The sequence below is a fragment of the Caretta caretta genome, chromosome 2 (genome assembly GCF_965140235.1).
Source record: "Caretta caretta isolate rCarCar2 chromosome 2, rCarCar1.hap1, whole genome shotgun sequence".
Lineage (NCBI taxonomy): Eukaryota > Metazoa > Chordata > Testudines > Cheloniidae > Caretta > Caretta caretta.
In genome coordinates, this window is record NC_134207.1 from 140,659,955 (window position 1) to 140,684,385 (window position 24,431).

A 24,431-nucleotide genomic window follows, 5' to 3' on the forward strand; every position below is an offset into this window, starting at 1 on the left:
AGGAGTAATGGTCTCAAGTTGCAGTGGGGGAGGTTTAGGTTGGATATTAGGCAAAACTATTTCACTAGGAGGGTGGTGAAACACTGGAATGGGTTACCTAGGGAGGTGGTGGAATCTCCTTCCTTAGAAGTTTTTAAGGTCAGGCTTGACAAAGCCCTGGCTGGGATGATTTAGTTAGGGATTGGTCCTGCTTTGAGCAGGGGGTTGGACTAGATGACCTCCTGAGGTCCCTTCCAACCCTGATATTCTATGATTTTATGATTAACTTTGTGAGAACTCTACATGTGAGAGCCCTTGGAGCCACAAACAACTGCACAATACTATCCTCTGGGGACTGTAAGAAAGAAAGGAATGGAACAACAAGCAACCCTATTGACCATACCTAGGGTTTGCAGTATGTCAGCAATAACACAGGGTCATTGGTATTGAGGACAGTGAATAGATTTATAAAAATCAGCATCAACGCTTTTATGCTAATCCATCAGTAGGAGAAGATCATCAACTTCATGACCAGTTCAGTTTCTGTATTATGCCAAAACCAAACTGACTGTAGTCAAAGAAATCCAAGGACCCTTGATACTGCTGGAGTTGTTTTGTCACAATCTATTCAGTAATCTTTTCCAAAAATGGGAAATATGAGACAAGTCAATAGTTAAGGAGATTTTCTGGGCCAGATAACTGGTTTTATCAAGCTTTCTGGAGTGGCTCATGAACATGGGTGTCAACATCAAAGTAGACTGTTACAAACCAAACCACAAACACCAAATTGGTTGTGTGTTCTATAATTAGATTTCAACCACCAAGTATCAAGTGTGAATTTCTCAAGCACTATAACAGCCTTAACATGGAGTCACAGATAGTTCCCTTGGGCACTCTGGTCTATCTTGCCACCCAGACAAACCAGCCTTTTTGATAGATGGTCCCTTACACCAAAAATCACAACAATATTCAGGTTACTCCCAGTCCCAAAGGAACAGTCATTTAGTCCAGGTCAATTGCACATCAGATCACACACCAAAGACAACACTTGTAGCCAATCCTATAATTAACTAAGTAGAGATTTATTAACAAAGAAAAGGAAACAAGAGTTATTTACAAGGCTAAAGTAGGTAACACACAAGTGAATCACAGTCTTAGGTTCCAAAAGGTAATAGAAGCTGCTGTAATGGGCAAGCTCTATATGTCCTTTAGGCTAACTCAAGCTAAACAGCTAAGCAGCTTGGGGATCCCTTGCTTATGCTGAGAAATATTGCCCTCTCCAAATTCCAAACAGCATAGCCATAACAATTGCTTCTTGACTGGGATTTTTATTTCCTTCCCCCAGAGTTCAAGCTGTGATGGGACGAGCATTTGTGCACCTCTCCTCTTCATGGGTGTGGGGAAAACAATCAACAAACTCTTTTGTTCACTGATGTTCCACAGTAGTTTCTCTGGTGTCTATGGGGGCTTCTTTAGTCGGGCAGGAGATGACACCTCTAGTACACCTCTACCCCAGTATAACGCAACGCAGTCCTCGGAAACCAAAAAATCTTACCGCTTTACAGGTGAGACCACGTTATATCAGGGTAGGGAGAGGAACCGCTCCCCACCCCCCGCTCACCTCCGCTCCACCTCCTCCCCTGAGCACGCTGTTGCCGCTCTGCTTCTCCCTCCCTCCCTTCCGTCCAGGCTTTCCGCACTGAACAGCTGATTGGTGAGACAAACCTGGGAGGGAGGGAGAAGCAGAGCAGCGGCAGTGCGCTCAAGGGAGGAGGCAGGGGCAGAGTGGAGGTGAGGTGGGGCGGGGAGTGGTTCCTCTGCGCCCCCCCTTACTTGCTGCGGCCTCCCCCGCCCCAGCTCACCTTGGCTCCACCTCCGCCTTCTCCCATAAGCGTGCTGCAGCTCCGCTTCTCTCCCCTCTCAGGCTTGCCGCACCAATGAGCTGACTGGTGCAGCAAGCCTGGGAGGGGGAGAAGCAGAGCTGCAGCACACTCAGGGGACGAGGCAGAGCAGAGGTGAGCTGGGGCAGGGGAGGCCGCAGCAAGTAAGGGAGGGGGGGATGCAGAGGAATTGCTTGCGGTAACACGAATTCAGATATAACGAGGTAAAGCAGCCCCACTCCCCAGAGCACTGCTTTATCGCGTTATATCCGAATTCGTGTTATATCGGACCGCATTATATCGGGCTAGAGGTGTATTTCACACTTGGTGATGCTTCTCTCCTACATCAGATCACATACGAAAGACAGCACCTGGTTTCCAGTTTCATAGCAAACACATTTATAGTTACAGAGCAAATACTTAAATATTACTTTATAACAAGGGATACAAATATTATAAGTGAGATTAACGCATGCAGCAACTCAGAAGCATTTCATAAAGTCTATACACTAAACTCATCTGTATAAATCTAATATCTATTTTAACAATACTAATGCACAGATGAGCCAGACTGGTTTCTTGCTGTGCATTTGTCAGTGTTCAGTGATTCCTAGGGGCCTTGGCATGAGCTGGCACCTGGTCTGCCGGCGTCACAGGTGTAAATCAGCATAATTCCATTTAAGTCAAGAATTGAATTCCTCAGCCAATGGTCTAATGCTTCTTCAAAGAAACAGGCAGCTTGCCAACCCCCAGGGAGTCATCAGCAATAATCTCTCCTAGCTAGGTTTCACTAAACAGGAAGGACATGGCTCTAACCCCACAGGTGCTAACTGATGTATTGCCCCCAGTTCCTCCAAAGCCTGACAAGCTGAAACTCAGGAAGAGTTTCTCTAAGGTGCCACAAGTACTCCTTTTCTTTTTTCAGGAAGAGAAGACTTTGTATTTGTCACACTCAATAATTGATTCCACACTCACAGAGTCAGATGGCTCAGCCTGGATCCAAGTAATTTCAGAATACTTCACAACTAGAAATGCTTGGCTCTCATTTTATGGAAACAACCAGGATTAGTCAGATTGTCTGCCTCCTAGAGCTATTCCAGAGATTGGGACATTGTGGATGCTATAGTTGATGTGAAGAAACTGTTCTTCATCTCCTGCAGAGTTATGATACCGGGCTTTAAAAACTTTGTTGTGCTGCATTTGAGGCACCTCCAATGCTCTATACCTCCATCTTCTACCTTCAGTGCTCTACATGTCTTCCATCCTTGCTACATCAGTCACAGATTATCTGAACATCATGGTGACCACCAGTCAAAAATGGAAAAAAGTGATTAGAAGCCACTCTATTAATAATACAAAGTTGTTATAGTGACTCACCAATCCCTTGAGAGGGTGATCATTTTGGAAGACAGCATTTGTCCTCAGAGCCCTCTGAAACATAGCATGTTATTGCTTATTTTGTTTTGTTATTGAGAAATCTAAAGTCAGATTCAACACCCCAGTCAAGATATGTCATAGAATATCAGGGTTGGAAGGGACCTTAGGAGGTCATCTAGTCCAACCCCTTGCTCAAAGCAGGACCAATCCCCAATTTTTGACCCAGATCCTTAAATGGCCCTCTCAAGGATTGAACTCACAACCCTGGGTCTAGGAGAGGGGCAATGCTCAAACCACTGAGCTATCCCTACCCCCAGATTGCATACTTGCAATCAGGTAGCTAGTTTCCTCAGTAGCTCGAGAGCTCATTCTGCAGGATCTAAAAAAGTTTCAATGACAGTAGGTCCTTGATTTGTCATGTCACCCAGATCTTTGTTGTGGGAGAGCAGTTCTTCAACGTAATTAGTCCTCCTCAGACCTCCTTATATTATTTTATTTTCAGGGGGTGAGAGTACTGCTTATTTACCTCCCACCTGCAGAATCTGCAGTATTAATTCTTGAAGGCGAAAAGAGGTTTATTTAACACACTGCAGTTCCTTGGATGTAGAGACTCAACAGATCCATACTTTCTGCCCTTCTTTCCTGTTTCTTCGGAGATCTTCGGAGAGTTTTCAAATTAATGGAAGAGTATTTAGGAATCTCTCTCTCTCTCTTTGATAGCCGCCTATCTGATTTCCAGTTCCATGAGGGGATGTTTGTATGGGCCCAAAGAGGACTGCTTTTCTACATAGTTTTGAGGACTGCAGTGTTGGGGCACATCCCACAAGTGTGGATCTGCAGAGGCGTTCACTCAAAGAACAACAGTTGGTGGCATGTTACCTTTCCATTTTTCCTCCTATTGATGCTATGGTGATTTTGGATAAGGAAGACAACCAACAGTTGCCAAATAGTGAAAGAAATGTCTTTTGACAATGCTAATAAATAATGCATAGATCATTTTTATCTCTTAAATCAAACCCTTCCATTTGTTTAAATGTGTGCATTTTTACCAAGGATAAGGACAGAATGTTTTTTGTCTTTTACTTTTATGCCTATAAACATAAAACCTGCAAATTAACATGTACCACCTAAATTAATTTCAAATGGGATATTAATTGATTAACTTGGATGTTTCAACACAGGATTAAAAGGATTCTGCTACTGAGGTGCTGAATGGGAGCTGAATTTTGCTGCAGGCTATTTTATCTAGTGTAATTATTATTTCTCTTTCGTTCAGCTTCTAAATCATATGCATTATTTTCTCAAAATGTTTTAGAAAACTAGCTCTGAAATGTAGGAGTAGTGCAGAACATTAAAAACTATAATGTAGGTGTAGGAGTCAGAGAGTCTAAAGGGTCAAAGTTGTAACCTTAACACTGGAACACTGTGCAGGTTCATGTGAACCAAAATGTGAAAATGACAAGAAACAAAGTGATACTGGCTCGTTTATTTTCACAGCCTAATGCGAGAATTGTGGAAAAAGCGAATGAAAAGCAAAAGTGGTGGCAGTTAATTTCGATGTTTTAAAATACATTCAGTTTTATTAAAGATATAGAGATTAAATTTGATTCTGACCAACAGGGAAGAATTAGTTGCAAATCCGAAGGTGGAAGGCAACCCAGGTGAAAGTGATCGTGAAATGATCAGCTTCATGATTATAAGGAAAGGGGGGAGTAGGAGCATCAGAATAAGCACAATGGATTTTTTAAAAAGCAGACTTTAACAAACTCAGAGAACTGGGAAGTAGGGTCCCTGGGAGGAAAATCTAAGGGAAAAGGGAGCTCAGGAGAGCTGGCAGTTTCTCAAAGAGACAATATTAAAGGCACAACAGCAAACTATTCCAATGTGAAGGAAAGACAGGCAGAAAAGTAAGAGGCCAGCCTGGCTGCATGAGGAGCTCCTTAGTGACCTGAAAACCAAAAAGGAATCTTAGAAAAAGTAGAAACTTGGACAAATTGCTAAGGATGATTTTAAGAAACACCGTAAGTGTGTAGGGTAAAAGCGGACTAACTGATAGGCCTCAAAATGTAATTGTAAACAGGGAATCATCACCTAGAGGGTCAATTTCTAGTGGGGTTCCAGAGGAATTGGTTCTTGACCCTATGCTATTTAACATTTTTTCAATGACCTGGAAGAAAACATAAAATCATCACTGATAAAGGTTGCAGATGACACAGAAATTGAGGAAGTGGTAAATAATGACGAGGGCAGGTCACTAATACAGAGCGATCTGGATCACTTGGTAAACAGGGTGGAAGTAAACAATGTGCATTTTAGTGTGACTAATTTGAAACGTATACATCTAGGAACAAAGAATTGATCCATACTTACAGGACAGGGGACACTGTCTAGGGAGGCAATGACTCTGAAAAAGATTTGGGAGTTGTGGTGGATAATCAACTGGATGTAAGCTTCCAGTGCAGTGCTGTGGCCGAAAGGGCTAATGTGATCCTGGGATGAGTAAGAAGGGGAATCTTCAGTAGGAAAAAAGGGGCTATTTTACCGCTGTATTTGGCACTGGTATGACCACTGTTGGAATACTGTGTCCAGCTCTGGTGTCCAGAATTCAAGGATGCCAATAAATTTGAGAAGGTTCAGAGAAGAGCCATAAGAACAATTGAAACATTAGAAAACAGGCCTTGTAGTTATACGTTCAAAGAGCTCAATCTATTTAGCTTAACAAAAAGAAGGGTAAGAGATGACTTGATTACAGTCTATAAATACCTACCTAGGCAACAAATATTTGATAACAGCTCTTCAATCTAGCAAAGAAAGGTATCACATGATCCAATGGCTGGAAGTCGAAGGGGACATATGGAACATGAGACTTAAGTGATTAAATCTTTACACGTTTGGAATTTAAACAATTGATGGGAGTCAAACATGAGTGCACCAACCTCTCTGCTTTGGAACATGTAGAAACAAGAGCATTTCTAGAGTTCTTTTAGCATTTGTTCTGAGTGTATCGATTTTCATGGTGCTGATACACAACTGTTCCCAATGGTAACATGGCAAATGCATCAGGATGGTGTATGGGCAAGTGAAAGGAACACATTGGGACTCCATTTTCATTAATATATGGGGAAGCAGAAGGATAACGGAGTGGGAAGGAGCAGATGTGCAAGGGGAGAAGTATTGAAAGTGGGTGGCAAAAGGGGAGGAAGGCAGTGAAGGGCACAAGTGGGGAGCAGAGATATAGGAATGGAAGCAGGGGAGTTGAAGGCACAAGGATGGATGTGGAAGAGAATGGAAGGTACAGTAGGGGAGCTGTGAGGAGCAGAGACCCATTCACCTTATTTATATAGTGGTGGAATTTCAATCCCTTATTCAGAATAAAAGGACAGTATTTCTAACCACACATTTAAGCTAGTCAGTTATAACACCTTGTAATGGCCTTGATTTGTGAATGCATTTTCTGATTTGTGTGGCCATCAAATATAGTTTATATTCCTAATGATTCAAAAGGCAAGAGTTTTGGTTAGACAAGAGATACTGATCCACATCTATTTATATTTCATAATTCATATTTTTTGTTAAAAGAAGCTTTTATAAATGGATTTTTTTTAAAAAAACCATAAAACCATATCATTTATATGATAGGCAGTTTTGGCCAAAAAAATATGACCCCCGTGTATATAATAATTATGGGTGTTATTTACACTGTCCCATTATAGTTAGTCAACATTTTATTTAGGAAAGGATCTTCATATGGGGATCCCATAATATTGTGAATTTGAGAACATTAAGGTAAGTCATTTTGCTGTAAATGGAATAGTTCTTTGATCTATAATGAGTTGTCCTTTCTCTATAATGATGATGCCTTGATTCAGAACAACAAATACTTTCTCCCTGGAGCAAGAATGGAAAACAGAAAAAGTGTGATGTCTAATATGTTCTTATGCACATTACCTTAAGGATTACATTCTATGGGTATAGGATTCTTCCTCTGTACCCTCATATGACAAAAGCTGTAGGGAGGATGAAAAAGAAATGACTCAATCAGTGAGCTGGGTTAGCCTCCCTATGGAAGAAACAAGGATTCTGGCTGTAGAAACCACTGATCCCTCCATAGCCACTTGTAAATCAGGGAATCCAATAGCCTATCCTGCAGAAGCCATATGCCTCTGAAGTGGCTTTAATAACCTCCTGCCCTCTCCAGCTCTCTAGCAGTATGGCTCTCTTAAAGAAAGTTATAAGGGGTTCCCCATACCGTGACTGAACCTAGGCTGTTCACCTTTAAGGGGGCTTCTGCTCTACAGAGAGGGGATGAGGTCAGTACACAAAAGACAATTAAACCCCAATTGGATTAATTAACTGGTAGAGTCAAAGTGTGATTCGTGGAAGTGATGTGAGTCCATTCCCTGTACCCATTTGGCAAGTAGCTTCTGGACCTATGGAAGTCCCTTTGTAGGGATGGGGAAGAAGCATGCTGCACAGGTGGTTGACTGCCTCTTGGCATGCATGGGGTGGGATATCCACACCCAGAAGGAAGGATCCCTTTGTGTGTGGATCCTGAGTGCATGAAACCCACTACCAAATTTTTGCATGCTTATGTTCAGCTTGGCTCTTGAGCTCATTGGGCAGCTGGCTGCCATTGTATATAGCCATAAAAAATGTGATTGTTCATAGTATGGAGTTCAGTATGCCAGGTACAAGCTAGATTTACCCCCAGTGGAATATTGTATATGTAGCAGCATCTGATTTTATTTAAATTATCCCTATTCACTGCTTTGAATGTTACTCTTGTGCCTGATCTAACAAGTTCTTAATGATAGTTTTACAAATCTGCTTTTAAGTGGGACCTAGATTAAACCTCTGATTTAGCAATTAGTATAACATTCCACTCTATTTTGAGCTAAAATTGATCAGCACTTTTTGAAACTTGCAGCAAATTACTGTGATGATCAAGCTAAATTAAGCCATAATGTTTCAGGTAAATTTGTCTTCAGTAGATCTCCCATGCATTGTTGGTTTAAGGACATTACACTGTCTGCCTGCTGTTTTGTAGACATTTTGGAATATATAGCTGTGAGAAGTGAATTTCCTCTCCCTTTATGGGATTCCAGTTTGAGCCTGATACATTTACGTTAATATCAAAAGTGTCAGCGGAAATAGGCTATCTCTACTAATATTTTGATATTGGGGTTTTTTTGGGGGGGGCAGGGGGATTGTTTTCCCATTTTCTAGTACAGTCGTAGCAATCAGACTTCAATGGAAAGACTTCTGAAACTAGTTGACAAAGTTGTTGATTTTTAGAAGCATACCCTAGCAAGCATGATGGTTTTGTTCCCTTTTAGAGTAAAATGATTTTAATAATGCAAATAATTTAAAATATAAGTAATTTAAGTCATTAATGTAGCTGACATGGAGCTGCTGTTGAAAAATTTAAGAATACTGATCTGTAAATAATGTTATAAATACTGTATGTGACCTGGCCAGTGAAGTAAAGTTATTGTATAGTTATGATGTGTTATTAGACTTGCCTGTATGAATGTTGCGGAGCACTGGGAAACTTCTGATTTATTATTATGAAAGGATATGTGTGACTCAGTTTTCCTGTCTCACTTGTATTGTTACTGTTTGGGTGTGAAGAGGTTAATAAGATACGCAATGCAGTGCTGATGGAGAAGTCACTTAAGCATGAATGAACTATCGAGAACTAGCACCACTGGGGGTAATTACCGCAGATGTCTAGACAGGTAAATGTTAGGATATAGATATTCAGGCCTATCTGTAAAGGCCTATACTCTAAGAATGTAGGTATATGTTTATCATTTAGCTAGTAATAGAGGTATACAAGAAGGAATCTGTGTAAGGGCCTTCTCTCACTGTGACAGTCTGAGGCCCTGTTCTTAGGCCAATGCCTTTGACTAAGCAGCAGAGGCAGCCATAAGCTGGGACGCGACCGGTCACATCCTCACATTCCAAACTAGTCAATATGGGGCTGTTAGGAAGGTGATCCGATCTATCACTTGCAGAGAAAGGGAAGAGCCTAGAAGATGTAAAAGGAAATTTAGGTTGATAGTTTTCTGTCTGGTAAGAACTCACTTATCACTAGACACAGCTGGAAAACCCTTATGTCTTTATAGATGTAGTTGTGAAATCCTCACTTCTGTATTGTTTTGTCATTATAGTTCCCACTTTGATATTGTTTATTTGCATGGTCTCTGTCTGGTTCTGTGATTGTTTCTGTCTCCTGTATAATTAATTTTGCTGGGTGTAAACTAATTAAGGTGATGGGATATCATTGGTTAACTAATCGTGTTACAGTATGTTAGGCTTGGTTAGTTAAATTTCAGTAGAATGATTGGTTAAGGTATAGCTAAGAATATTACTATATAAATTAGGGGCAAACAAGAAGTAAGTTGGGATTCGAAAATAAGGAAAAAGGAACTTGGATTTAAGCTTGCTAGAAGTTCACCCCAATAAACATTGAATTGTTTGTACCTTCGGACTTCGGGTATTGTTCCTCTCTGTTCATGCGAGAAGGACCAGGGAAGTGGGAGAGTGAAGGAATAAGCTCTCTAACAGTAAACACAAAGGTGGCAGAAGCACCATTGCATATACCTACTGGGTTTGACCAGGTTCCAAAGGCCCAGCAAAGAACCAAGAATTGTATAAAATGTGCAGTTTGCTACTGGGGGGAATGGGGATGGGTCATCCTTACTCGATCCAAGAACTGACAGGAGACTTTCACCAAGAGTGCATAACACTACTGGAAGGGTTTGAAGAACTTTGAAACCTATCAGGGTCTCCATGTGAAGGTGGGTGACACCTGGTAAGCTTAGATAGGCATATAAGCTATTTATTGTTTTCAAGATGTGTTTTCTCTGTAATGATTTTGTTCTAAATACATGCATGGCTTTATTTAATAATAAGTAATGTAATGGCTGGCTGATAAACCCTGTTATAGCCCCTAGGAGGTAACAGAACTTGGCAATCACAGTGAAGGTCAGAAGGAATTGTAGCCTAAATCTGGTCTGGAGGGAGGGGAATGTGAGTTCCCCCCCAACCCCAAGAAAGGTAATGGCTGGAGGCCTCAGACACAGAGTGGGGAGGCCACAAAGGGGCCAGAGGTGACAAATGTATTGGTCTAGTTTAATTGGGGGCTGTCGGAAAAACAAGGAGAAATGGCTCTAGATAAACAACCTCCTAACAAACACTCGCGGAGCAATTACAAGACAATGGCCTACTTCTAAGCTCCAGCCCGAAGTTACACAACTGCTTTGCCAACGTTGGGAGCCTAAAGTTCAAAGGGATGCTTAATGGTAAAAAGCATTGTGTGGAGAGAGAGAGAAATGGGGTGGACTAGAGAGTGAACAATTCCCAGGGAGAACATACTGAGGTGGAACAGAGGCAACAGGTCCTGAAAGAGTGGGTAATTAACCATTGGAACAACTTACCAAGGGTTGTGGTGAATTCTCCATCATTGAAATCAAGATTGGATGTTTTTCTAAATAATATGCTGTCGTTCCAATAAAGAAGCGCAATGGCCTGTGTTATAAAGGAAGTCAGACTTGATGATCACAGTGTCACTTCTGGCCTTATAATCTATGAATCTATGAACTGTGGGTACTGAACATAACTGGAGCCTGCTGAGGTAATCACATTTAGCACCTGGGGCCTGCAGTGTGAGAGGGGTTGCACTCAAAGAGACCAGGAAGGGTCAAAGGTATGGTTAGCCCAGTAACTCTGACAGTGCACTGCAAAGCCTTTATAGATGTTGCTTCTTCTGTACCTTTGTGATGATATCGCCTTTGAAAGCAGCTCTGAAGAGATCAAATCAATTAAGGCTATCAGTGTTTGAATAGCTTCTGACATTTGATTCCATTCACCTCTAGCGTCTGTTTCTCTGAAACTGTGGAACATAACTTTAATATTAAGTTTTTGTATTAAATCAACAATCTATTGTTACAAAATTGAGTGCTATTTTCCAGCTTCTAAGAACATCACAACCAATTATTATTGAAAATTTCAAGCATTGAACTTAAATAGAATTGTCATCATAATTTTGATTTTATTCAACATTCATTACATTTAATGTGCTCCCAGTCATTGATTCTTTATCTGTGTTATACATGCAGTGTAGTTGTAGCTAGGTTGGTCCCAGGATATTGGAGAGACAGGGTGGCTGAGGTAATATCTTTTAGTGGACCAACTTCTGTTGGTGCAAGAGACAAGCACTGTGTGTAGCTTGAAAGCTTGTCTCTTGCACCAACAGAAGTTGATTCACTAAAAGATATGATCTTACTTTGTCTCTCTCATATATGCAGCACAGTAACATTAAATAATTCACACATATTGGAATAAGAAAAGGAGTACTTGTGGCACCTTAGAGACTAACCAATTTATTTGAGCATGAGCTTTCGTGAGCTACAGCTCACTTCATCGGATGCATACCGTGGAAACTGCAGCAGACTTTATATATACACAGAGAATATGAAACAATACCTCCTCCCACCCCACTGTCCTGCTGGTAATAGCTTATCTAAAGTGATCATCAGGTTGGGCTATTTCCAGCACAAATCCAGGTTTTCTCACCCTCCACCCCCCCACACAAATTCACTCTCCTGCTGGTGATAGCCCATCCAAAGTGACAACTCTTTACACAATGTGCATGATAATCAAGTTGGGCCATTTCCTGCACAAATCCAGGTTCTCTCACCCCCTCACCCCCCTCCCAAAAACCACACACACAAACTCACTCTCCTGCTGGTAATAGCTCATCCAAACTGACCACTCTCCAAGTTTAAATCCAAGTTAAACCAGAACATCTGGGGGGGGGGGGGTGAGAGATGTTCTGGTTTAACTTGGATTTAAACTTGGAGAGTGGTCAGTTTGGATGAGCTATTACCAGCAGGAGAGTGAGTTTGTGTGTGTGGTTTTTGGGAGGAGGGTGAGGGGGTGAGAGAACCTGGATTTGTGCAGGAAATGGCCCAACTTGATTATCATGCACATTGTGTAAAGAGTTGTCACTTTGGATGGGCTATCACCAGCAGGAGAGTGAATTTGTGTGGGGGGGTGGAGGGTGAGAAAACCTGGATTTGTGCTGGAAATAGCCCAACCTGATGATCACTTTAGATAAGCTATTACCAGCAGGACAGTGGGGTGGGAGGAGGTATTGTTTCATATTCTCTGTGTGTATATAAAGTCTGCTGCAGTTTCCACGGTATGCATCCGATGAAGTGAGCTGTAGCTCACGAAAGCTCATGCTCAAATAAATTGGTTAGTCTCTAAGGTGCCACAAGTACTCCTTTTCTTTTTGCGAATACAGACTAACACGGCTGTTACTCTGAAACATATTGGAATGTTATTGTATTTTGATATGCTGAAAAATGGTTTGTTAGTAATAGAAGTGTGACAGAGTAATTGCTGAGTGATGCAGCATGTTAAATTTATTATGCTTACATTTATGGTTGATGGTATTTGGCTTAACAAGAGGCTCAACTTCTGTTAGATTTCTTCCATTTCCTCTGGTACAAAGAGCTCTTTTGTTTATTAGAATTAAGAAGAATGTTGATGGAAAAAGAGAGACCCTTTGCTATGCTCTCATTCCCACAGAGCTAGCTAGCTACTGAGCTTGGAGACAGTTTCTGCTACTCTACATCTCCTCTTGGCTGCTTCTGCAAGGGGAGGAGGAGTGGTGTTCATGTCTGTACTCAGTGGAGCTCACAGGGTTCCTAATAGCAATAGTGAAACTGACCAGGCCCTTGTTAGTTTGACTATTGCTGCTTGCCAAAGCAATGACCAGCCACTGAGGCATTGCAGCTGGCCCTCTGCAGACTCAACATGATTAAAATGCATTAGTTTATATTTAGTTCACATTTGCACAGAAGTCTGTCTTCACAAGCCTAAGGGCTACATACTTATTTTATTATAAATGAAACCTTAAATTCTGCTGCAATGGATAGTATAGGTTCCCTTGCCACACTAGGACAAGCCTTTTTACTTACATGGGGTGAGTGAGCAAGGGGAACTTTCAAGCCCTGTTGTTAGGTTTCTAAACAGAGAGCATATAGGGACAGCATGACCTTGTTGCCTACTCAGTGACAGTGTCATGAGCATTAATAGATAATGCAGGCTGCATGTTGTTTTCTCACTTGTACCTGGCTATAATTCATTCTCAGACTGTGTTAGGATGAATAAAAGCTTTGGCTGGTGTTTTTCATAGGCAGTAATGTAAAAATGAGATGGCCAAGGAAGATGAATTTAATTTAGGGCTGTCAAGTGATTAAAAAAATTAATCACGATTAAACATTAGATTAAAAAAATTGCAATTAATCGGTCTTAATTACACTGTTAAACAATAATAGAATACTACTTATTTAAATATTTTGAGTGTTTTCTATATTTTCAAATATATTGATTTCAATCACAATGCAGAATACAAAGTGTACAGTGCTCAGTTTATATTATTATTTTTGACTACAAATATTTGCACTTAAAAAAGAGAAACAAAAGAAATTGTATTTTTCTATTCACCGCATACAAGTACTGTAGTGCAATCTCTTTATCATGAAAGTTGAACTTACACATGTAGAATTATTATTATTACTATTGTTATTATTTATTTGTTTATTATTATTTTTAAATAACTCCCTTCATCTGAGTGAGCTGTTGTTTGCAAGGGAGGGTGGATTTTACCTCAGAGACTCAGCATGTGACACGGGAGGAGAGGCTGGTGCAAAGGATGACTGAGCTCACCGGACCCCTATTCTCTATAACAGTGTTTCTCAAAATTTTGTGCTGGCGACCCCATTTGGACTTTAAAAAAATGGTGACCCCACAACTAGAAAAAATTGTGACCCCTCCCCCCCCCCCCCCCCCCTTCATCCCCACTCAGAACACTGAGCTCTGGGCTTCAGCCCAGCTGGGGGCAATGAGCTTCAGCCCTGCTCGGGACTCTGGGCTTCAGCCCCACTTGGAGTGTGGGCTTTGGGGCTTCAGCGCTCCAGGCTTCAGTCCCACTTGGGCCTTGGGGATCCAGGCTTCAGCCCTGCTCAGAACGCAGGACTCCAGCCCTCCTGAGGCTTTGAAACCCACCCCCCACACACCTCTGGAGCTCCAGGCTGGGGCTTCAGCCCCCAGCCTCTGATGCCTTCCTCCCTGCCCAGACGTATGTGATTAGCATGTTAAAAAAATTAACGCATTAATTTTGTGTTCAGTTAATGACAGGCATTAACTGTGATTAATTGACAGCCCTAATTTAATTTGTTTACTGCTCACAGTACAGTAGAACCTCACAGTTACAAACACCTTGGGAATGGAGGTTGTTCGTAACTCTGAACAAAACATTTTGGTTCTTTCAAAAGTTTACATCTGAACACTGGCTTAATACAGCTTTGAAACTTTACTATGCAGAAAAAAAATGATGCTTTCCCTTTATTTTTTTAATAGCTTACGTGTAAACTATTACGGTTTTTGGTCTGGGGTTTTTTTTGGTCTCTGTTGCTACCTGATTGTGTACTCGTGGTTCCAAATGAGATGTATTGTTGACTGGTCAGTTTGTAACTCTGGTGTTTGTAACTCTGAGATTCTACTATATAAAGTGATTTCTTTGCTTGCATAGGTTTCATCATCTTGGGGAGTTTTGCTGAAACACATATGGTTAAGTTTGACACAGTGACACTTATACAGGGCAGATTCTGATGTCTGGTGTTTTTCTCAACTTTTAAAAATATATTTTCTTGTTTAGCTTACTGTGTTGGTGGTCTCATTCTGAAATTTCATTAGTGCACCTCATATGCTTGTATCTGTTTTCCTTCTCAAAGCATCGAGAGTATTTTTAATCAGCATGATCTCAATAAAGCTAGATATAGAATTTGTCTAGCAAGTAGAACATGGAGTAAGAAGAAGAAATCAAAATATATTAATCCAGATAGAGACAGATTGTATGGCTGATAGTATTGTCCCTGAAAGGGAACTTAATGTGTTTTGGGGAAGATCCTCTGGGATTCTTCAAAATATAATTCCTTATTTGGCCAATTCAAGTATCACTGAGGATTTTGCAGAAGGAAGATCTTCTTCCTTTCTGGCTGTCAGGATCACAAATGGGGTATGAGCAGTAGATCCTAATGGTCATAACCATGGGGTTGGCGAGGCCTGGAGTTTAGAGTGGGGCAGAGCCGGAGTCAAGAATCAGGGCCCTGGGACACCCGGCAGTGTAGGCGAGAGCAGAGCTGAAGGTCAGAGCCAGGGATCAGGAGCTGAATGCCAGAGCCAGTGGCTAAGGTAGAGACATGGTCAGGAAGCCGAGCTGGGGATTGGAGCTAGGGGTATCAAGTATGGAGAAGTTCAGGAACTGCAACGGGCACAAGAGCACGCTGGGCATGAGCAGGAAGCAGGATCTAATGTACTTGGAACACACTACGCAGCCAGCAAGCTCTGGTTGCTTCTGGGACAAGTAGTAGCTTAGTTCCACCCCTCCACCAATCAGTAAGTGCAGTCAATCAGGCAGCCCCTGCCAGCATCAGCTGTGTCCAGTGTGTTGCTAAGAGACTGATTCTGCTGCAGCTGGCTTCCTGACACCGGGGACTGAGTACACTCTCTCAGGCTTGGTGCACACTGGGAATTTACATCAGCATAAAAATCCATACCCCTGAGAGACATATAGTGACTTAACCCTGGTATAGACAGTGACAGATTGACAGAAGAATTCTTCCATCAACCTAGCTACTACCTTTCTGGGAGGTGAATTACCTACCCTGGTGGGAGAACCCCTCTCAGTACTACAACTTGATCCTGAAACCTTGGGACCTGAATTCTGATCTATTGCACAGCAGTGAGACTTGGGCCCAATGGGGCTGAAAGTTTTACTATCTTGGATTAAAACCTTGGCCCCTCTCCATCTTTTTTTGTACCATTCTGGCTTACACAGACAGTTGATGATTCCCCTTGCATAGGGGAATATCCAGCTAGCATAAAGCTAGCACGGCTGTCCTATGCCACCTGGTTATAGCCCCTCAGTTTATGGGATGTAGGCCAGAGCACTTCATGCACCAGTGATCCTGGATTGGCAGAACAGTCCCTCAGGGGATCATTATGATCCTGCATAATTAGAGTATCACTAACAATGTTCTAAATTGCACAAGGGACCCACAGCTGCCCCCGGGATGGCAGCAGGAGATCTCTACCTTCCCCCCTTTTTGGATCCTGCACTGTCTCCAGCCATAATTATTCTCAATTTGAACCTGGAGTTCTCAGCATTAGTATATACACAGATGTAAGTGTATTTTGTCAGTTATAGTAAGGAGGTGTTTCATCCTCCTAAGTCTGGGTAACAAGAGTACTAGTATCTTGAAAATCAGTTGCACATGCATTATAAGGTATTATTTTTATATGCACCACATATTTATGATTAGAACACAAAAGCTCAGCACTGGAGGTGATATGAGGGTAGTTGGAAAAAATGTGCTTTATCTTTCCATCCAAAATCCCCGGAATGCTCTTTTAATTTAAACACATACATTAGAACCCATTCTTAGTTGGCTAATCCATAAACCCAATTAATTCACACAAAATGTCCCCTCCTTTCAATAAGCACAACCTGAGACTGGAGGTGTCACTAAATTAAAAATGTAGGCATAGAATGCATGTTATAAATATTGAACTATACAAGTTATCTTTTGAGAAATATTATACTGAAATGAATACATGGTCATTCTGAAAAAAAATACATCCCCTGATAAATCTGATTGGTAATCTACTGTACCAGAAAAATAAACTGTCAAAAAAGTCACGAACTTAATGTCATACAGCTATATCAAGAGTATCCACATTGGCTCTGACACTTCTTCTTTTTATAATGTCAATGGATATGTTGCATGTTGACCGCATATATACTTAATTTACCTAGTGATAGAGTAAGCCATTGACACTGATAAATTTCTTAGAAGAAACACACTGAGAGCTGACCATGATTTGTTCATCACTGAAGCTAGTTCACCAATCAATGATACAGATGAAACAGCCATGGAAACTGATATATTACCTTTCCAAAAGTCTCCTGTTATGTGACAATAGGGAGCTCACTGTTAGGAAAATAGTGACACAATGTAGAAGTTGTTTAGTCATTACATGTGAATGCATTCAGGTGTAGTTCAGTGGCACCATCATATATACACACAGAGTTGTGGATATAGGTGAACATCAATATATCAATTATTGCTACTGGAATTTGAGTACCGCTGGGGCAAGAAACCAACAGTTGTTGTTGTAGAAAGGGAAAAACCATAGGGGCAAGCAACCATGTTGCCTGGCCGAAGTGAAAATTATTCCAAGACCACCTCCTTAAGTAGCAGGTATGGTTTATGTTTTTGATATAATATAGGTCATTCCAGTGGGTTATTCTGCAATGGATTTGTGTAAAAGAGTGCAGAGTTTGGCCCCTGAGTTTTAGGTGATCCGGTGCTACACTAATCATTTGTGGTGGTGAGCAAACAGCCTGTCTGCATACATGCTCATTTTGCCTTGTGAATGAAGTAAAAAAGCAGCCACTTGTGTATTAGTAAGTATTGCACCTAACAATTATCTCATCATCTCACCTGAAGAGAGGCACAGCGCAAACCCTTGTCAGTTTTTATGTCCATACAGAGTAGGTTCTGAACCTTAGCTTATGCAAATCCTCATGTATCTGTCTATCAAGGTACCTTAGGCCAAAGATCTATTGAAGTCAGTGAAGCTATAACAGTTTACAACAGCTGAGTATTTGCCTCTGGAACTCAGGATGTCTGACTTCTCTGAGCTATGTCTGAAACTCCTTCTAGGACCACGAGCAAATTATTTTAGTTTCCTGTGCCTCAGTTTCTCTAACTGTAAACAGGAGATAATAATCCTTCGTTATACCGCATAAGAGGGTTATGAGTCTTAATTAACTAATGTTTATAGAGACTGGGGATGTTCATCTATACTAATTTTATGATTATGTGACGTACCTGTTAAGATAGTCAATGCATAGCTATATTGGGCTTTTGGAAGGTGGGAATTTACTGCTACAGTTTAATAGTGAGCTGTTGGGTAAAAAAGTAAGGAGGCAACACAATAGTCCAAGTAAGGAACAGGATGGCAAACCCTCAAAAGTCAACAGCTGAGCTGTGAAGAGGTGATTTTCAGGCTCCTATACAAGTGACTCAGCCGCTTTGCTGAGGCAACAAGCTTAGAGATCAAAATGACACACAAAAAAAGTTGCGGGTGGGTGAGTTGTCAACAGCTGCTCCAGGGAAGTTGCTGATGGGAGACACAGATGTAGAGTTACTGACAACAGCATCTGCAGTGGGAGAGTTTCTCTCTCCCAGCCCAGAGGTGGAGGTACCTGACCTAAGTAGAACTTACCAAAACATGCGAGGGAATGTTAAGGTTTAGGTAAGTTCCAAGGCATTTAGGCTTGTGTTTACTCATCTGTAAAATAGGGATAATGACCTACTTTGTAATGCACCTTAAGCCCTGCTGATGGAAAAACACAATATAAGAGCTAGGTGGTATTATTATTAATTATTATTGTTGTGGCTATCATGCTATATTGTTCACTTTTATCTGATTGCTATATATCTTTGGGTGAATGTACAGTACGTTTGTTTTGAATAATCTGTTTCGTATCCCTGTAATCAGCCACTGGTCAGAGATTCCCAGAGGGAAGTTGCTTGCAGGTACCCAGTCCATTCGGGCCTGATGAGTTATCATGGTTGGAAACAGGGGGGCTTGCCACCTAGGGATCCAGTCTAAGAGTGGTGCAACTGCAGGTTCCACCCAGAGGGAGGTGAAGGTAGCAAAACCTATCACCTAAGCCGTGCACTCGAGAAGGATTGCCAAGGGGGAATGGGGTCTAAGGCACCATTCTCCCTGCAACTGTGACAGTCCAGTTGGTAAAAAGTGTGTGTGTGGGAGGGGAGAATAGTGGGGTGTATCCTGATGATCCAATCTAGAGCAGGGTGAACCACAGGGTTCCACTCTGGGAGAGGTTCACTTGGAAATAATGTCCATGCACAAACTGGGACAGAGATCACAGGTGCTGTGACAGAGCCCCCTTTGAGGTCATCAGATGAGTTATATCACATACATGAAAAGAAAAGGAGTACTTGTGGCACCTTAGAGACTAACCAATTTATTTGAGCATAAGCTTTCGTGAGCTACAGCTCACTTCATCGGATGCATACTGTGGAAACTGCAGAAGGTGTTTAATATAAGCTGTTACCAGCAGGAGAGTGGGGTGGGAGGAGGTATAGTTTCATGGTCTCTGTGTATATAATGTCTTCTGCAGTTTCCACAGTATGCATCCAATGAAGTGAGCTGTAGCTCACGAAAGCTTATGCTCAAATAAATTGGTTAGTCTCTAAGGTGCCACAAGTACTCCTTTTCTTTTTGCAAATACAGACTAACACGGCTGTTACTCTGAAACCTATCACATACATGAAAAATGTTTATTCTAGGTGTACTTGCTTGAAATTCCTTTTTGTTCCCATCACTATTTCAATCTTTTTCTAAGCAATCATTGAAGTACTTATCAAAAATCATTTTGCACATATTTTATTTTAAAACCCTCTGATCCAGCCCTATGATCTCTGTTTTTCATTCCATTGTTACTGATGTCACACATCATAGCAAAACGAGTGATACACTGGGTATATTTTCTATTAATCCAAATGTTTTCTCTCATTATCTTTTATCAAATCACATCTCTCTGAAGACTGAAATATCAAATTCAGTACTTCATGTACCTTTTACTGAACTGATGTATCAAGTTTAGTGCTTGATATATTAAGTTCAGTTCTTAGTCTATTTCAGTAAATGTTGCATATTGAGTCAAGTGGGTGATGTAGCTGTTCCTCATGCAACACATCAGGTTTGAAAATATGATTTATTAGAAAAAGCTGATATGTTTGATTCAAAGGGTTGGTGATGGATTCAAGAGTGAATATTTCTCCTCAGTAAAAGTATCTGATTTAGAAAGTGGCAAATACCTTTCATTGCAAATGATCATATTTGCAGTAGTTGAGTTTTGGATCAGTCAGATATATTGCAGAACATATTCTTTATCTGTTTTTCTGTTTTCTGAACTGAAAGGCATCAGTGTTCCTCCAGGTTGCACACAAGCACAGAGTGACAGAGAGATGAATGAACTCCTGACATGAGTCTGATGTTATGTACCATTATCCATTCACAACCATAGTCAACCTCTGGTTTTACCACTGACCAATGTGCTTTATAGATAGTCTACAGAATGCCTAGACAGGTGAACACCATGTAGGGAACACTGAATGGTAATTAATACTCTGGGAAAAATATAGGCTATCTTCAAATAATTACTATCTGCCTTCTGTACCTAGGCTTTGTTACCACAGTGCTGCATACATTAAAGTGTTATTAATTTAAATACTTTATTCTTTGTAATGTGAATATTATATGGACGAGAGTGTTCTCTTCTGTAAACTGCAAAAAAAAAAAAATTAACACGATGTACCTGCATCTCTCTATTGAGGCACTTTGTATTATATGATTCATATCCTAAAACAATGATGTGATGATGTGCCATAGTACATAGGGAGCAGAAAAGTGATGACTCTTATTTCACTAGCATATAATTTTTAATGCTCAAATTTTGACACTGAAAAAGGTACATATTTTAAAAGGAATGAAAGTGTCTTGCATTCTTGGTTTCAGATAAATTGACTAAATGTATGAACACACACAACATTATTCATACTTTAACAAATAATTATAATTTACTACATAAGAATGTATGGACCAGTGGTCTATTAGCCCAGTATCCTGTCTTCCAACAGTGGTCAGTGCCAAATGATTCAGAGGGAATGAACAGAACAAGACAATTACTTAGTGATCCAGCCTCTGTCATCCACTCACAGCTTCTGGCAGTCAGAGGTTTAGGGACACACAGATCATGGGGTTGCACCTCTGACCATCTTGGCTAATAGCCATTGATAGACGTATCCTTCGTGAACTTATTTCATTATTTTTTGAACCAAATTATACTTTTGGCCTTTACAACATCTCCTGGAAATAAATTCCAGATGTTGACTGAGTTATATGAAAAAGTACTCCCCATGTTTGTTTTAAACCTGCTATTTATTAATTTCATTGAGTGGCCCTTGGTTCGTGCGTTATGTGAAGGAGTAAATAACATTTCCTTTTAGTCACTTTCTCCACACCATTCATGATTTTATAAACCTCTATCGTATCCCTGCTTAGTTCCAACCTTTTTAACTTCTCCAGATATGGAAACTATTCCAGACCCCTAATCATTTTTATTGCCCTTTTTTGTACTTTTTCCAATTCTATTTTTTTTTTTTTTGAGCTGGGGTGACCAGACCTGCATTCAGTATTCTAGGTGTAGGCATATCATGGATTTATATAGTGGCATTATGATATTTTCTGTCTTATTAATTATCCCTTTCCTAATGGATACTGACACTCTTTTTTGACACTCTGACTTTTTTGACAGCCGCTTGTACAATGATCAGATGTTTTTAGAGAACTATCGATAATGACGTCAAGATCTGTTTCTAGAATGGTAACAGCTAATTTAGTCCCCATCATTTTGTATGTATAGTTGTGATTATGTTTTCCAATGTGAATTACTTTGCGTTTATCAACATTGAATTTCATCTGCCATTTTGTTGCCCAGCCACCCAGTTTAGTGAAATCCCTTGTAACTCTTTGTAGTCAGCTTTGGACTTAATTATCTTGAGTAATTTTGCATCATCTGCAAACTTTGCCTCCTCACTGTTTACCATTTTCTCCAGATCAGTTATGAATATGTTGAAATGGTTTTATATCTTTTAATCAGTTACTGATCAGTGAGAGGACCTTCCATCTTATCCCATGACTGGTTACTTTGCTTAAGAGCCTTTGGTGTGGAATCTTGTCAAAGGCTGTCTGAAAGTTCAGGCATACTATATCACCCTTGCCCTCATGTTTATTGACCCCATCAAAGGATTCTAATAGATTGGTGAGGCACAATTTCTCTTTACAAAAGCCGTGTTGACTCTTCTGCAACATGTTCTGTTCAGCTTTGTTTCTGACAATTCTGTTCTTTACTATAGTTTCAACCAATTTGCCTGGTAATGAAATTAGGCTTACTGGACCAATGCAGAAGTCCCTTGTTGAGACAACTGTTTTGGCTCCTCATTGATTTAGTTGCTTTAACAGTTGTCCAGAATCTTCACTGGAACGAGCTTTGCTTTCAATGTTATCAAAGGGAAGGAGCCAGCACCATATCAACTTGCAGCTGTTCTTGGACCACAAGCAAGTGCTATGCATACTCTTAATTTGAGCACCACTATCTATTAAACTGAATAATGTGTGCACTGCACCTGCTCGTTCCCTAATACCTTGGTTGTCACTTTTGGCTGTTTCAGATAAGAAGACAAGGAGGAATACAGTTACTGGTGGACCTGTTGGATCATCGAATGACAGAAGTCCACCGTAGTGCCTGTGGAGCTTTGAGAAACTTGGTGTATGGGAAAGCAAATGATGACAACAAAATTTCTCTGAAAAACTGTGGTGGTATCCCAGCATTAGTACGCTTGCTCCGCAAGACTACAGATTTGGAAATCAGAGAACTGGTCACAGGTTTGATTCTATGTATTTTTTTCATGAATATCAAGTGCTAACTAGGTCCTAGCTCAGTACTATTTGTGCAGCACAGTGATGTGTATCAGATGCTCCATAAATTACCTTTTGCTTTATCACTATCTTCCCTACTTTCAGGTTCTTGGACAAGCGAAATATTGACTGACTCCAATCAATATTTAACTGACACTTACTGAAACAGCAGTGATTTCCTGAGCTGGTTCACTGTTTTTTTCCCCCCACTAGTGGAGAACTGTGTTGATGTGATTGCATTCTATACGCAGGTTATTCTTGGTGCTAGCAATTCCATCATTGGGTATGCGTTCCCCCTTTTACCTTGTAATTCTTCAGAGTGGAGTTATGCTGCACCGTATCCTAAGTAGTGCAAAGCCTGCTTGACTCTTCTTTGCTTCTTATAGATGTAACTTTAGCGCCCTCGTGGCCAAGATGGAGTCTGCTCCTGTAGGCTGCCAGGGCCGGTGCAAGGATATTTTGCGCCCTAGGCAAAGCTTCCATCTTGCGCCCCTCCACCCCTCCCCGGGGAGCATCGCTTATTATAAACTTTCAAAAATGAATACTGCACAATGATTAAGAGATCAAGATGACTTTTCCTTAAAATTAAGCAATGTTGATTGTAATCGAAAATACTCTTTTTAGTCATGTATACTTCCTTCCTTCATTCTTTCATATCAAAATCTACTACATTTTATTCTACCTTTAGAATATCCAATTATTGTTAATAAAATTTATAAAATTAGAATGGCGGATACTCCGTCACACAGCAACAACTGACAATATCAATATAACAAATTTCAACAACCTACACACGGATATTCGCACATGATAAACATATACACTCAAATACTAAACATACACACACAATTGACACAAAGTATTAGCGAAATGATGCAGCAGCAATTGCCAGAGTCTTAGATCTGAAACAACTCAACAAAAATAGTTAGCCTCAGTCGACAAGCTCCGAAAACTAGTAAACGTAGCATGATAAAACAGCCTGTCAGAACGGGTAATGGCTGCGTGCGACGAGAAGAATGACATCATTGCCGCTTTGTACCATAGTGAAGCAGTACGCTTGTGCCCGCACCGCAGAGCTGGTGTAGGCTATAGCTAGAATGTACAAGAGAATGACAAGTTAAAATGCAATTTCAACGACGTTTCTCTTTTCTTTATTCATTCGTTTTCCAGCAATAGTGTAAAAAAAAAATTTGGGGCACCGCTTTTTGGTGCCCCCAAATCTTGGCGGCCGCCTATATCGCCTAGTGCTTACACCGGCCCTGCAGGCAGTGCTGGCCAAAAGACGGCGCGCGCAGGAAAAATTCCTTGCACCCCAGGGGCACCTGTGCCAAACCCCCCAGAGTGAACACACCCACCCCCAGGAAAAGTACAATGGATATAACAAAGGGAGATATTTATTTGCCGAGGGATGAGAGGAGAAAAGCAACAAGAGGAAATGTAGGGGGAGCAGTAGAACAGGGTTGCATCGAAACCAAAGCCGCACAGGCTCAATGGTAGCACAGTCTGAAAGGGCTGACACCGAGCAATGTGTCTTCACAC

General features: G+C 40.9%; 1 protein-coding gene across 10 annotated transcripts in view; it reads left to right on the forward strand.

The window, feature by feature from the left end:
- CTNND2 (catenin delta 2) overlaps positions 1-24,431 on the forward strand; it is a 1,183,649-nt gene that overhangs the window by 928,529 nt on the left and 230,689 nt on the right. For all 10 annotated transcript variants that reach the window (XM_048839596.2, XM_048839594.2, XM_048839597.2 and 7 more), the window contains one exon: positions 22,646-22,859. In XM_048839596.2, coding sequence (XP_048695553.2) covers positions 22,646-22,859 — 214 coding nt within the window. The remainder of the gene's footprint in view (positions 1-22,645; positions 22,860-24,431) is intronic.